The sequence below is a fragment of the Elaeis guineensis genome, chromosome 13 (genome assembly GCF_000442705.2).
Source record: "Elaeis guineensis isolate ETL-2024a chromosome 13, EG11, whole genome shotgun sequence".
Classification (NCBI taxonomy): domain Eukaryota; kingdom Viridiplantae; phylum Streptophyta; class Magnoliopsida; order Arecales; family Arecaceae; genus Elaeis; species Elaeis guineensis.
Window position 1 is genome coordinate 5220475 of NC_026005.2, and position 13075 is coordinate 5233549.

General features: G+C 38.0%; 1 protein-coding gene across 1 annotated transcript in view; it reads left to right on the forward strand.

Moving 5' to 3' along the window:
* Window positions 1-1196: 1196 nt before the first annotated feature.
* Window positions 1197-13075, forward strand: part of LOC105056771 (uncharacterized) — a 21246-nt gene continuing 9367 nt past the window's right edge. The window contains 9 exon segments of the mRNA XM_010939076.4: window positions 1197-1423; window positions 1426-1506; window positions 1509-1837; window positions 9195-9401; window positions 9616-9858; window positions 11690-11756; window positions 11842-11865; window positions 11868-12032; window positions 12167-12258. Coding sequence (XP_010937378.2) covers window positions 1279-1423; window positions 1426-1506; window positions 1509-1837; window positions 9195-9401; window positions 9616-9858; window positions 11690-11756; window positions 11842-11865; window positions 11868-12032; window positions 12167-12258 — 1353 coding nt within the window. The 5' untranslated portion in view covers window positions 1197-1278.

Consider the following 13075-nt stretch of genomic DNA (forward strand, 5'->3'; position numbering starts at 1 on the left):
TAATCTTGCTGGTGCAATTATTGATATATATTTTAGGTGCTTGGATAAGCTATCCCTTCTCCGTGATCTTTTCTATTGTGCAATCAAAACTATCTAATTCATCACCCCGTTATCATGATGACATTATTTGCTATGGGAATCTTATCCAATTTCGACAAGATGAGATACTGCATAACAGATGGAAGTATATGAACCAATCCATAGTCAAGGTCAATGGTGCTATACAAAAGGAAAGAAAAGTAAGATAAAATATTAATTTATATTTTTCATAACAAAAAATTAAATTATATTATTTGATTATAACATTCTAAGCTCTTCAAAAAGTCCAAGTATCCTTTCAAGCAAATGATTATAGGAATTGTTGGCCGTCATGATAAATTTTATGGCTAAAATAAATGAAGAAAATAAAATTTTTATGTATTATGTTTATAATTACAATAATATGAAAAATAATAGTAATTTAGTCAATAAAAAAAATTATCAAGATTAATAAAAAAATATCCATCATATTTAGACTAAAACAATAACAAAATATCAAATTATATATTTATTTAAAAATCAACACATCAGTAAAGCTTAAGAATAAATTTTCAACCAACTGGATTCCAACACCTTCGCTAACTGCCTCCTTAGATCTCTTACCACAGACACATGTTATAACAGAGAATAGATCCAGTGTCCGGAGCAACTAAATGTCCCATGATAAGCTGTATAATAACTGACAGATGCATCACTTTTTGGGGAACGACAGGCGATATACCGCTGCCGAATTACTAGAGTCAAGAAGTCGACGTTATGCACACCATCCAACGTTCATTAGCAATAAATAGTCTTCACACAGAAACCTAAGGTTCGTTGGAATTGATAACTCCGTACACAAAATGACTATTAAATGAGCTTAGTGTACCATAAACATGAAATTAATGAGTAATCTAGGCAAAAAAAGGAAAAAAACTTAGTTCGTACTATCAAAGTTGGCACATGGGTCCCATGAGTCCAAACCCACACCGCAACATTCATCAACAAGGAGTAGCCTTTACACAAGCAATTATTGTTTGTAGGTGTTAGTAACTCAGTACATGAATTAAATGGCAAGGCTAGAAGGATATTTCCACAAATGTCGTAGTTATGAGGGCTTTTAAAAAGGAAACCAAGATAAAAGAGTCTCCGCGGGACACCAGAACGCTCCCCTCCTCAAAACGCCGGAGGACCGGTCCACCCTCCCTCCTCCTTCGCGCGTGCCGAGAGAGCGCTCCGCGTCCTCCCCTTTCCGTCACCATGGCCGCCGACTCCGAAGGCGGCGCCGCCTCCCCCTTCGACACCTCCGCCGCCGCCGCCTTCCGCACCTTCCGGACACTGGTGGAGAGCGCCGACCGGAAGTTCGCCCGCGTACGCGACCTCCCGCCCTACGGCCGCGGGCAGCACTCCTCCACTACTACCGCAAGGTCTTCAGGGCCTACACTCGCCTCTGGCGGTTCCAGCAGGAGCACCGGCGCGAGCTTGTCAGCGCGGCCTGCGGCGGTGGGAGATCGGCGAGATTGCCTCCCGGATCGGCCAGCTGTACTACACCCAGTACCTTCGGACCAGCGAGGTCCGGTACCTCCTCGAGGCGTACGTCTTCTATGAGGCGATTCTGAACCGCGGGTACTTCGAGGCCGGGAAGGGGTCGTTGGTCTCGTCGTCGTCGGCGAGGACCGATCTGGGACTGAGGTACAAGGAGCTCAGGTTCCACGCGAGGTTCTTGATCGTGGCCATGCTGTTGAACCGGACGGATGCGGTGAAGCACCTCGCCGAAAGGTTTAGGGCTCTGCTGGAGGAGTCGAAGGCCGCTCACACGGTATGCCCAAATTGGCTCTTTTATATTAATTAGCCTTCCACTTTTCTTTAACTTGGTACTCTACATTGGGTTTAGTTTCTTTTAATTGTTTGTATGTTTGATTTCCTGGGAAAAAGGTCCTCTTTTTCAATTTTCTAGACATTTTTTGGTCTCACGGGTTAGATGCTTGGATTACTAGATTGATACTTATGGTTACAGATAAAGAAGGTTGGAGTATAGTAAAATATGGAAAAAATTTCTTACCGATGTTTTTGTTTTCGTTCTTTAGTGATAAGAAACTAGTTGGATGTTAGACTTGTTGGACAGTGATGGCATGCTGTTTGGAGGATTGAATTTGTTACCTAACCACTCGTAGACATTATTTTATTTTATTTTGTTTTATCTTTTATTTTTATTTTTGAGCACCCAGAATTTACTGGATTTTTTTTTAAAAAAAAATTGGCTTTATGATTGGTGATTGTTCAAGCCTGCTTCAGACTTCAGTTTCAGCCTAACTCATCAAACATATCTGCTTGATGAAACTGCTACGGTCTTACCTGAAATGAAGATGAACCCCCACTTAAAGCACATTAACTTGACAGAATGTTGCTTTTCCTGTACCAAATTTATGATTTGTGTTAGTTATATCTGGAAAGATTTCCTGGTTCTTGGTCTCAGAGGTTCTTTGCTCATGCAGATGGAGGGTCTTTACGTGCATGGCCCATTCTATTGGCACTGATGCAATAGACTTGTGGGTAGGTTGAGCCATGGAGGTGGATGACCATTGACTGCTCTTCCTATTAGAGCATTCAGACTACCGATGAGCTTGTTCCCTTTGAATATGTCATACTAACCTTATATTAGGGATGGAAATTTTAGCTGACACATTAGGTACCTGACCTGATTCAACCTGACCCTTTTAAACTCGGAGGTGGGTGTGGGTTTTAGATATAGCACCGAAGTGGATTCAAGTCGAGTATGGGTAATGGTATACCTTGCCTTGAATCCGATTTGATATATAATATAACCTTAATCCACGCCCCCCTTTGGTTCACTTGATAGATGATAGCCATCACAACCCTGTTCATCTTGATTGTCTCTCCCCCCTTTTACTCAGAAATTTATTATTGTTGAAACATAGAAAATGTATATATTCTGTGAAAATCACAAATTATTTTGGTTTGTTTTGTTTCTAAGCCCTCAATTAATTTGACTTATGCATGAATTGTTTCTTGTTAGAATATATTGTAGTTATTGACGTACACTAGGATTCTCTCCATCTGAATAAAAAATTGGGTTATAAGAGAACAAACTATAAGCTTCTCCCATTTATATAGCAGCTGAAATTTAATACTCATATAGCAGCTGATATCTTATTAATTATAGTTATAAGCTGTAATTATTTGGCCCAACCTGACCCATCTTGTCTACCTGACTCGACCCGCCGCAACCCACCCCATTTACTTTACTCGACTCGACCTAACCCGAGATAGGTATGGGATGGGTATAGGTGTTGGCCAACCCGACCCATTGCCTTCCTTACTGAATGTGTTGTTTTTTTTTTTTCCTTTTTTGGAAAGAAGGGGGGTGTGGAGAATGCAATTGATGATGCATCTCCCAAGCTTCTCCTTGGTCAATCCTTAATGTGATGGCCCTCCATGTTTAGGTGACATATGTGGACCAAGATACTTTTCCACACTCATCTTCTGGAACTTTGTCTTATATGGTTATTTGCACTCTGCCAATTATTATTTTATAAGGCTGTAGGCAGAAAATGGGTGCTAGGGGATTGCCTGGCATGTGTGAGAGGTCAAAGCAGCTCAAAAGTAAAAGGATTTAAAATAAAAATAAATATTAAAAGCAGTTTAAGAAATAGTTATGATTCAAAAGATGAAACATGACAACTAAGATGGGGCAAGTAGTAGGAATTGACACCTTGGCAACTTTTACTACTAATGTATTAGTTATTTTCATGGTGCATAGTCCATGCTCAGACATGAGGGAAAAAATTAAGGTGACTCTGTCTAATCAGCCACCTAGGCAGCTACCTGAGCTGTATTTAGAAACATTGCTCGACCTTCATAGTTAGAATCTTGTCATCCAAATTACCTTCAAATTCCATGATGGAGTATAACATTGCCTAAGTCTATGTCTGTTGTTGGCTTGCACTTGACTTCTCAGTTGATGCGGCTATTCAGTGTTAGAGCTGTCAATAACCTCGGGATAAGCTGGAATAAATCCCAGATTTGATATATCTTAATGCTTTTTCCCACCATCAACACAGTGAGAAAGAGAATAAAAAAAAAGAAAATATAAAAATTAAGAAGAAGGGAATCGAGGGAAGAAGAAGTAGAGAGAAAAGCAGCTAGTAGTGGGTAACTTCTTCATATGATACTTCACTTTATTCAATAAAATCCATATATCGTATAGAACTCACCATTCCTGATGCACCTGTATTTATGGGGAAAGGATTTTGATTGCTCCCCCCCCCCCACCCAAAACAAAAAAAAAAAAAAAAAAAAAAAAAAAAATTCAAGTTTCCTAATTACTCAAGGAACTTAAAAACAAAGTTTCCTAATTAAATAAGGACTATCAAGTTATTTGTGATAGACCTAGGACTCTTACTTAATTTGACTCAAAAAGGAATGTCAATGAACCAAAAACTCCATTGTGTAAATCTATTCACTTTACTGAAATCAAGGTTCACCATCTTATTATTGGACCCCATATCGATAAAATCCTATTATAGTATTGATATATGATTCGGTACAGTGTGGTAGTATCGGTACCGATATGGTACAGTATGCCCTATATTTGGCAGTCTGGAGTGGTTTGACAAACCTTGTTGAAAACAATAACTAAAGATTCCAAAAAATAAATACTAAATACATAATTATGTAGGACCCATATAGAAGATCGTCATAATCTTTCCAAATCACAATTCTAATGAGTTTACAACTTTTCTTGTCCAACCTTAACCTAAAGTAGGACCTTTAGGTGATTACTCATAAATGGACTTAATAATCTTCTAGAAAAGTAGTTTTGAAACTTAATACAATATTTGCAAAAGAAACAAAAGGAAGAAATACTTAACCTACTCCCAGAAGACTGAAATAACAGACCCCGAAACTCAATAAAAACAGCATGTTAACTGGAAATGAAACTCAACAACTAATATAAGTAAACTAAATCTAAGTTTCACTTGAACTACATCATCAAAGAGTCTCTAAATGTAATCAAACTCCCTTCACCTCTTCTCTTGGTATCTGCAATATCCATGGTGTCAATATCCACCAAAGACCCCTATGTTCTTGGACACCTCCCTAGTTGAGAATGTCTGAAGCTGAACTTTGATGCCACTGTATGGGAATGAGTGTGGGTGCCAGCTTTGTCATTTGAGATCATGTTGGTAGGGTCCTAGCTGCTTGTCCTATGCCTCCTTTTTTCTTGGTCAGTTCCAACTCCAAAGCTTACTACAACTTGGACCAGGCTTATATTCCTTATTGAGCATCTGCAAGTCATATGAATTTGGATCCAGAGGCTTGACCCCAAGATTCGTCATCTCGATATCGGATCCCATATCTGTCCTATTCTATTAGAGTGTTGGTTCGTGGTTGGTATGGTATGACAGTGTCAGTATGGTATGATATGATATATCGGTACAGTATGGTATGCTTCATTCCAAATGATATAGAGTGGTACAGTAAATACTACTTGACCTTAGTTATATCATAGACTAATGAGGTCTTTTTATCTCATTACCCATCTATTTTTGATATTCACTTGATCTGCAAAGAACTTGATTACTTCTATGCACCTATGTCTATTGGGAAGCAAACCACATTGCCGATCATATGACTATGGTGTTCTGCTTCATGGAGAACTACTATCTAGACCTTGGATTTCTCTTCTGAGAGTTTGAAGGCACATGTTGGTTATGTTTGAAATACTTGAAGGCACAGTAAATACTACTTGACCTTAGCTATATCATAGACTAATGAGGTCTTTTCATCTCATTACCCATCTATTTTTGATATTCACTTGATCTGCAAAGAAGTTCATTACTTCTATGCACCTATGTCTATCGGGAAGCAAACCACATTGCCGATCATATGACTATGGCGTTCTGCTTCATGGAGAACTACTATCTAGACCTTGGATTTCTCTTCTGAGAGTTTGAAGGCACATGTTGGTTATGTTTGAATAAGTGTAGCTGAAGGACTTGTCCCTTTTTCCAATCAAAACAAAAAAAATAATATAGCATGATGATCAAGGTTTGCTATGCCAGTCTATACTAGTGTATACTAATACTCAGAATGCCGAACTGGATGCCATATAGGGCATACCGACACTGTAATAGGATGGTACTGGTACAGAGTCCTGTATCGAGACGACGAAACTTGATGATGATCATGTGGTTCGAGTATTTAGGACAATTGTTCAAAGAATCACATAATACCATTCTTGGTCATAGTTTGTAGAAAATGAAATTATCTATTGAACTGAGTCATTGTATGATATATTGAATCATGCAATTATAAGGCTTATGTTGCTCTTCTATCATCGACTTTAGCTTATCTTGAATTTCCCGATAAGGATGCTTGTTTGTGACTATTAATATTAAAACTCTTATGCGAGGACTCCCTCATACATGTAAATACGTAATATCTCTAATGCATTCCTCTATAAATTTATGTTACTTGGATCTCAGATTTGTCCGATTTAAGATCTCGAGATGTGATCATATGTTATGTCCTCAAACTCAGTTTTAATTTTTTTGGTTTTTATTAACATTTGTGAGATGTGAACTTGGTCGTTTACTATCATGTCATGGACTGGACACTCAAATAGACCAATAGACAAGTTATCCATGCAAGAGAGAGTTTATTTTTTTTTCCTCCCCAGACTTTTTAACCAAAAATATCCTATTAGGTGTCTTTGTCCATATTAGATCATGGAGTTAGTATCTCTCTTTTGCTTTCTCTATCTCTTCCTCCCACCTCCTTCCCCTTTCCACTTGGTTGCTCTCATAAACTGGTTGTGCACCTTTTGTGATGATGGAGAATAGAGAGAAAAAAGAAGGGAGAAAATGATAAGAGAACTGGTGTTGTTTTGTGTACGGATAACTTTTATGGCTAACCTCTCATATCTGAGCTGTTCCTTATGTCTTGGATATATCTTCTTTGGGTTTAGTGTCAGTGTGTCTCTTGAATGACTGCTCTCTTTGCTAGAAGCTTAGTTGGAAGTAGAAACATATTGAAGGATTTGTGAAGAACAGTCCACCTCTCCTGACCTTAACTCATGTTTATGCAGCCTTTCCACCACTTTTTTCATATTGAAATTGACAAAGCTATTGCTCCCTGTCAATATTAGCATTTTGGTTAAATCACATACTTTTCTCTTTCTGTGATTTGCTTATTTGCTTCTTGATCTTATTTTCACCTCTTGAAGAAAATTTCTGGTGAAGGCTGTTAGGACCCCAGATGCAAATAAAGGTAAAGAGAGTCTACGCTTTAAGGAACAAAGCTTTTGAAGTGAAATATTACTGGTAAGAGATTAAACAAGATGTTTATTTTGCATGAGTCATCCGCTGTTTAATTCAAATGACTGAGGGCATGATGATCACAAATTCTTTTTATATGGATATGAATAAGGGAAGGATTTAATCATGTTTATGGATATTATGATTAGGGAAGATTTTCTCCTTGTCAGAAAGCTTAATTTAAGGGTTTCAGCATATTTTGAACACATGGAATACCAAGCATATGTACAAGTATGTGTACACACATACACACACATATATATTTCTTTTCTGGTAGCAGAGGATTGTCTTAGGTTCTATTTGAGAAGCCATAGAAGCTACAAAAGATGGAACCTCTTCAATGAGGATCCTGAGACATTGTCTAACATATCCCTAAGTGGTTGATCTATATTCTGTTGTGTAATGTGAATAATAAACTGAATGATAGCAGCATAACCTTGGGTGAGTTCCCACCACTACATGAATCTTTTTTCTGTTATCAAGTCTTTTAGTCCCACTTCATAGAGGACCCCTTCAAATATGACTATTGTTCTCCATGTTGGTGTCCTATCCCACATGGTAATTTTATTACTGTATTTCTTTTTCTAATTCTATTAATAGGCTAGTTGACAAGCTTTCTTAAACTTGAAAAATGCAAAATGTGGGAGAAGCTAACTTATTATCCAACATGTCCAATTACATCAAAAAGCTAAGTGGTTCCACCCATTTCAAAGAAATGATTCAGTTGATGGAACTCCCATCTCTTTTCAATTCAAATGGAGTTTGTTTGAAAGATCTAATTTACCTCTGTCCAGATATTTATCTCAATTTTATGTGATTAGGTTCACCTCATGCTCTTTTTCATCAAGTGACAGATGGTTATGAGCTAATAACCTATCGATTGCATTTCAATTGGTGGAAGTGTGAACAACCAAACATAAAAGCCTTCAGAAGATGGCCCCAAATAGACCTTATGCGTGGCAATCTTTCGGATTTTAGCTTCTTTGACAAATTTAATGCTGTCTGTCTGTGACAGATTCCTGTTTATTTGGTCCACTTGTTGATATCCTCCATGAATTGCAAATCTAATTACCAATTACATTCTAATCTTGTTATTCCAAACCTTCTAATCATGATTTGACCGAATAACTTGGAGTTCTGCACATATTGTTCACTAAAGTAGGTATTATGTTGCTGCCATCAAAGAGCATGAAATGAGCATTCTTTAAAAGATTCACTACCCAAGGCCCCCTTATTTATAAAATTTTTCTATTTTTCCCTGCATTGGAGATGATAGGTTCATCGTGAATCTTTTTCATGGTAAGTCCTTCATTATTATGAGTGTAAAGATACAGAATTGTACTATTGAATTCTCTGCTTTGTTACAGTATTCATGATTCTGGCAAGTTCTGTAAGATACACTATGCCATGTGCAAATTTTGGTGCTTCTATTTATGCATAAGAACTCTTTTCATGGGTATGTTGTATGTCTTCACTACTTTCTTTGTCCCTTGTATTTGCACTGAGTTGATCATATTTGTAGGAGTTATCCATGGTCACTGCTCTTAAACTGCTTGTTTATCTCCTGATTTCTCATACATCTTCATGTCATATATATGCATATCCATATTATCCTTTACATAGCCTAATAGAGAAACCTCAGTATCTTTTTATTTGAACACTGACCAATCAATTCTTCTTCGTCTTCTTCTTCTTTTCTTTTCTTTTTTTTTTTTTTGCATGAGTACTTTTCATGCTTTTACCTTAGTTGTACTTATCAATCACTTTGCACTTTTTCTGATCTCTGCAATATTAATATACACTGCTTTCAATCTGAGTTATTTTTTGGCTGCCCAGGAGACTAATTTCAAAGAATGGAAACTGGTGCTGCAAGAAATTTTAAGGTTTTTGAAAGCCAATACAGCTTTTGCAAACACCAGGCCTTTGAGATACAGCATACTGTTTGATTCTCATCCATCTTCCGTTCCATATATTGCACGATTCCATGCAAATAGGGTTTTGAGGCTGCAGGATGCTTTGCTCACAAGCTATCGTCATAATGAGGTTTGCTGATTTACATGCTCTTTTTCTTTGTCTTTGTTTTTATAGATAACTTGCCTTTTTAGGGATGTCCACTTAGAACTGATTGACATTTTGAACTTTTGAGGTTCACAAGCACCATGCATCACTTGATGACCTGTAAAAAAATTGCGGATTATATTAGGCCATGGCAAGTTCGCTTTGTCCTTAGTCTTCATCATGTTATCCATACTTTCAGGTCAAGTTCACAGAGCTCACACTGGACACTTTCAGAATGCTTCAATGTTTGGAATGGGAACCCAGTGGATCATTTTACCAGACTCCTGCAAAAGAGCCAACTGATAATGGTGCCTTTAGTGATCTGAGCGGAGCCTCTGGACTGATTGATATTAACCTATCTGCAGATATGACCGATCCAAGTCTGCCTCCAAATCCAAGGAAGGCTATAATTTACCATCCTTCTGTCTCTCATTTGATTGCGGTGAGCACTAAACCTCCAGTAATTATTTTTGTTCTTCCCGTTTTTTTAATTTGTTGGTTTTAATATAACAAGTCAGGCCCAGATTAGATTCATATTGGTTCTGAATCTAAAGCTTTGCTGATCTGAATGCTCACTAGAACATGATAAAGATAACACTATATGAAACCAAAGGAAACCTGCTAATTAATCAGATGCAGAGCTGATGATGAAATAGGTAAGATAAGATCTACACAGGTTCTAGCTGTACAGACAGGTGTGTCAAGAAAATGAAAATGATTTACAAAAGAGAAGAATAATCAGGTCTGACATTGTGTTATTCCATTACCTTTTGGGTCCCATTTTAGAGTTTATCACTTGGCTCAGACTTATCAGGACACACCACACTATCAGGTCTGACATTGTGTTATTCCATGGCCGATTGGGTCCCATTTTAGAGTTTATCACTGGGCTCTGACTTACTAGGACACATCACACTAATCAGGTCTGACATTGTGTTGCTCCATGGCCGATTGGATCTGATTTTAGGGTTTATCACCTGGCTCTGACTTACCAAGACACATCATTCTAACTAATGATTTATTTGACATGTCGGGGTTTCTATGTACATCTTATAGTGGATGAGTACATGCAGATTACAATAACTTGTGCCTCTGCTGACATATACTAATTACTTTGTACAGGAGTATATTTCTTTCTTCAGAAGAATCCATTGTAGAACCAAAAAGGGATAAATAAAATGACTAAAGATATCTAAATTAGGAAAAATAGGGAGGAAAAAACACCTCAGTAACATGATTGAAAGCTAGTAATGGTGGTCTACCTGACCAGGGGCCTGAGCAGGTTGTGATACTGTGAAATTAAATGTCAAGATTGCAGTTAGGTTGCATTGACTTGATGGGCCAGATAGATGTTCGCCCTGGTGAGATATCTCACCATTCCATAGTGCATCTTCCATCCTCAGCATGCTTTCCTTGAGTAGGCTTATATCTGTCCACAGTGTAACAGTATAACACTTTCAAGTTACAACCTCATAAAACCTTATTGCTGTCTCAGCTAACTAATACTGCTTCATCGGTAATTTGGCACATTTGCAAGGTTTTAAATACCGGTACTGAACTCTGTACTGCTTTCCTATTAGAATAGTATGGTATTTGTATAGTAGCTATGCTGATAATATGTACTACAACTAGCATCTTTCAAAAAAATTGAAAAACCATTGGTACAGACTGATAGAGGGTGGGCCTTGGTGCAACAATAAGGTTACTCTATTGTGACCGGGGTGTCAGTTTGAAATATGGAAATAACTACTCTGCACACAAGGGTTAAGGCCGTGTAAATCTGTCGCTCAAACAGTGTACTCATTGCACCAGGAACCCCATTTTTATTGGTACCAACCGGCATGGTCTGTAAGGTACCACCAGGAAGCACTAGTATCGACCAGTGTGGCCAGTACATACTGGTACATTTGTTTGAGCATCCTGGTTTCCATATTGGTGTTGGTTTGCTGCTGTACCATCCTGTTTTGGTGGTCTTTGGAACCATGGCACATGGGCTCTGATGTGGAGAAGTAGGTTGCTTGGTAGTCTGGCAACAAGGCTTTTAGTAATCATGGATAGTAGCTATTTGTTTGATTCTTTAACAGAGTTTATCTACTGTTTGGTGTTTTATCCATTGCAACTATACATACACATGCAAGCATCCATGAATATATTGTTTTATGTATGTGCGCATCTGTGTGCACAACTGTTTTTTGGTTTAGGTGTTCTTTATTTTAAATTATTACATGCAGTAATGTTTCTTGAGTCTGATAAGGTCTATGATGTATCTGCAGGTAATTGCAACAATTTGTGAAGAGTTACATTCAGATAGCATTTTGCTAATATATGTGTCAGCTTCAGGTTGCTTTTTGCTGCAGTTGCTGATTTTAGTGTCTGCTCATCTGTTAGACCATCCCTTTTTATGACTTTAATGCCATCGTTTCAGGAAGGACTCACCATAATACTGTTTTGCAAAAGATATCTCTGGAAGTTTGTTGAACTTCTCAAGACCGAACCATGTGTCACAGTCTTCTCATAGACAGGATAGCTCACCGCCTGATCCTTCTGTTGGCAATAAGCCAGATTTAAATTCCTGTCTAGGAAGTTATCTGTGCCTAGGTCCTCGAGGAAGTGGAGGTATTATCCTGTTATATCTGCATTATATAAGTTGACATCTGTTACAAACTCATCCTTGCTGAATAATAACAAAAGCCTAACAGGCATGATCGAAGCATTCGATGTGCGTTCCTAATTGCATTTCTTTATATCAGGTTTGAACAACCTTTATCCTGAAGATTTGCTTCCGTTCACACGGAGACCACTTTTCCTCATCGTCGACAGTGATAACAGCCATGCATTCAAGGCAGGTTTGTCAAAACTTTTTGTGCACTTACCAATCAATTGATTTTGTCCAATAACAGGTGAAAAATAAGATTTGCTTTTTGTAGTTGACTGATATGACAAACATGTTATGAATATGACGATTCATGCCAGATGCCTCTCAAACCTAAAATTTAGAGGAATGCTAAGGGTGATTTTGAGTATTGGTTCTTGGGTAATATCGCCCCTTAATGGTTAAACCCTTTTTACATCACCGACTTACATTGATGGTGAAAGTGACCATGTATTAGTAAGGTTACACCTAAGGATTCAGATCCTAGCGGGACTCTGGGATGGGGTACCATCTCATGTGTCGGGACAGGCATCCCGCTAGCGTCCCAATGTTCTGATTGGGACATCTTGGGACATCCTCTGTCTCAGGTGTTGGGACGGGGCAAGACAGCAGCACGTCCCGTTCCATGAAAAAATCGGGACAATCCTGTCCCATGGGATTTAAAACCTTGGTTACACCTTACTTAGCTGAAGCTTGATACAGACCTGAATCCTATTTTTGCAACTAAAAAGCAAGAAAGTATAAAAAATGAATTCCATAGACACCTGGAATTATGTAAATATTATTTATAAATGTCAAGGGCCCATATGGAGCCTTGTTATGCTTTCGTTTGACATAATGTTGAAAGATAGACGCTAAAATGCTAGTTCTTGGGTTCTTAAATTTGTAGCTTAATGATATGTGCTAAATAACAGTATAATAAATTGGCATCATAAACAAATTAATATAACCTCGATGGCATTACAATGACACCAGTGAACACTATTGTGAGATGGTATACATCGGT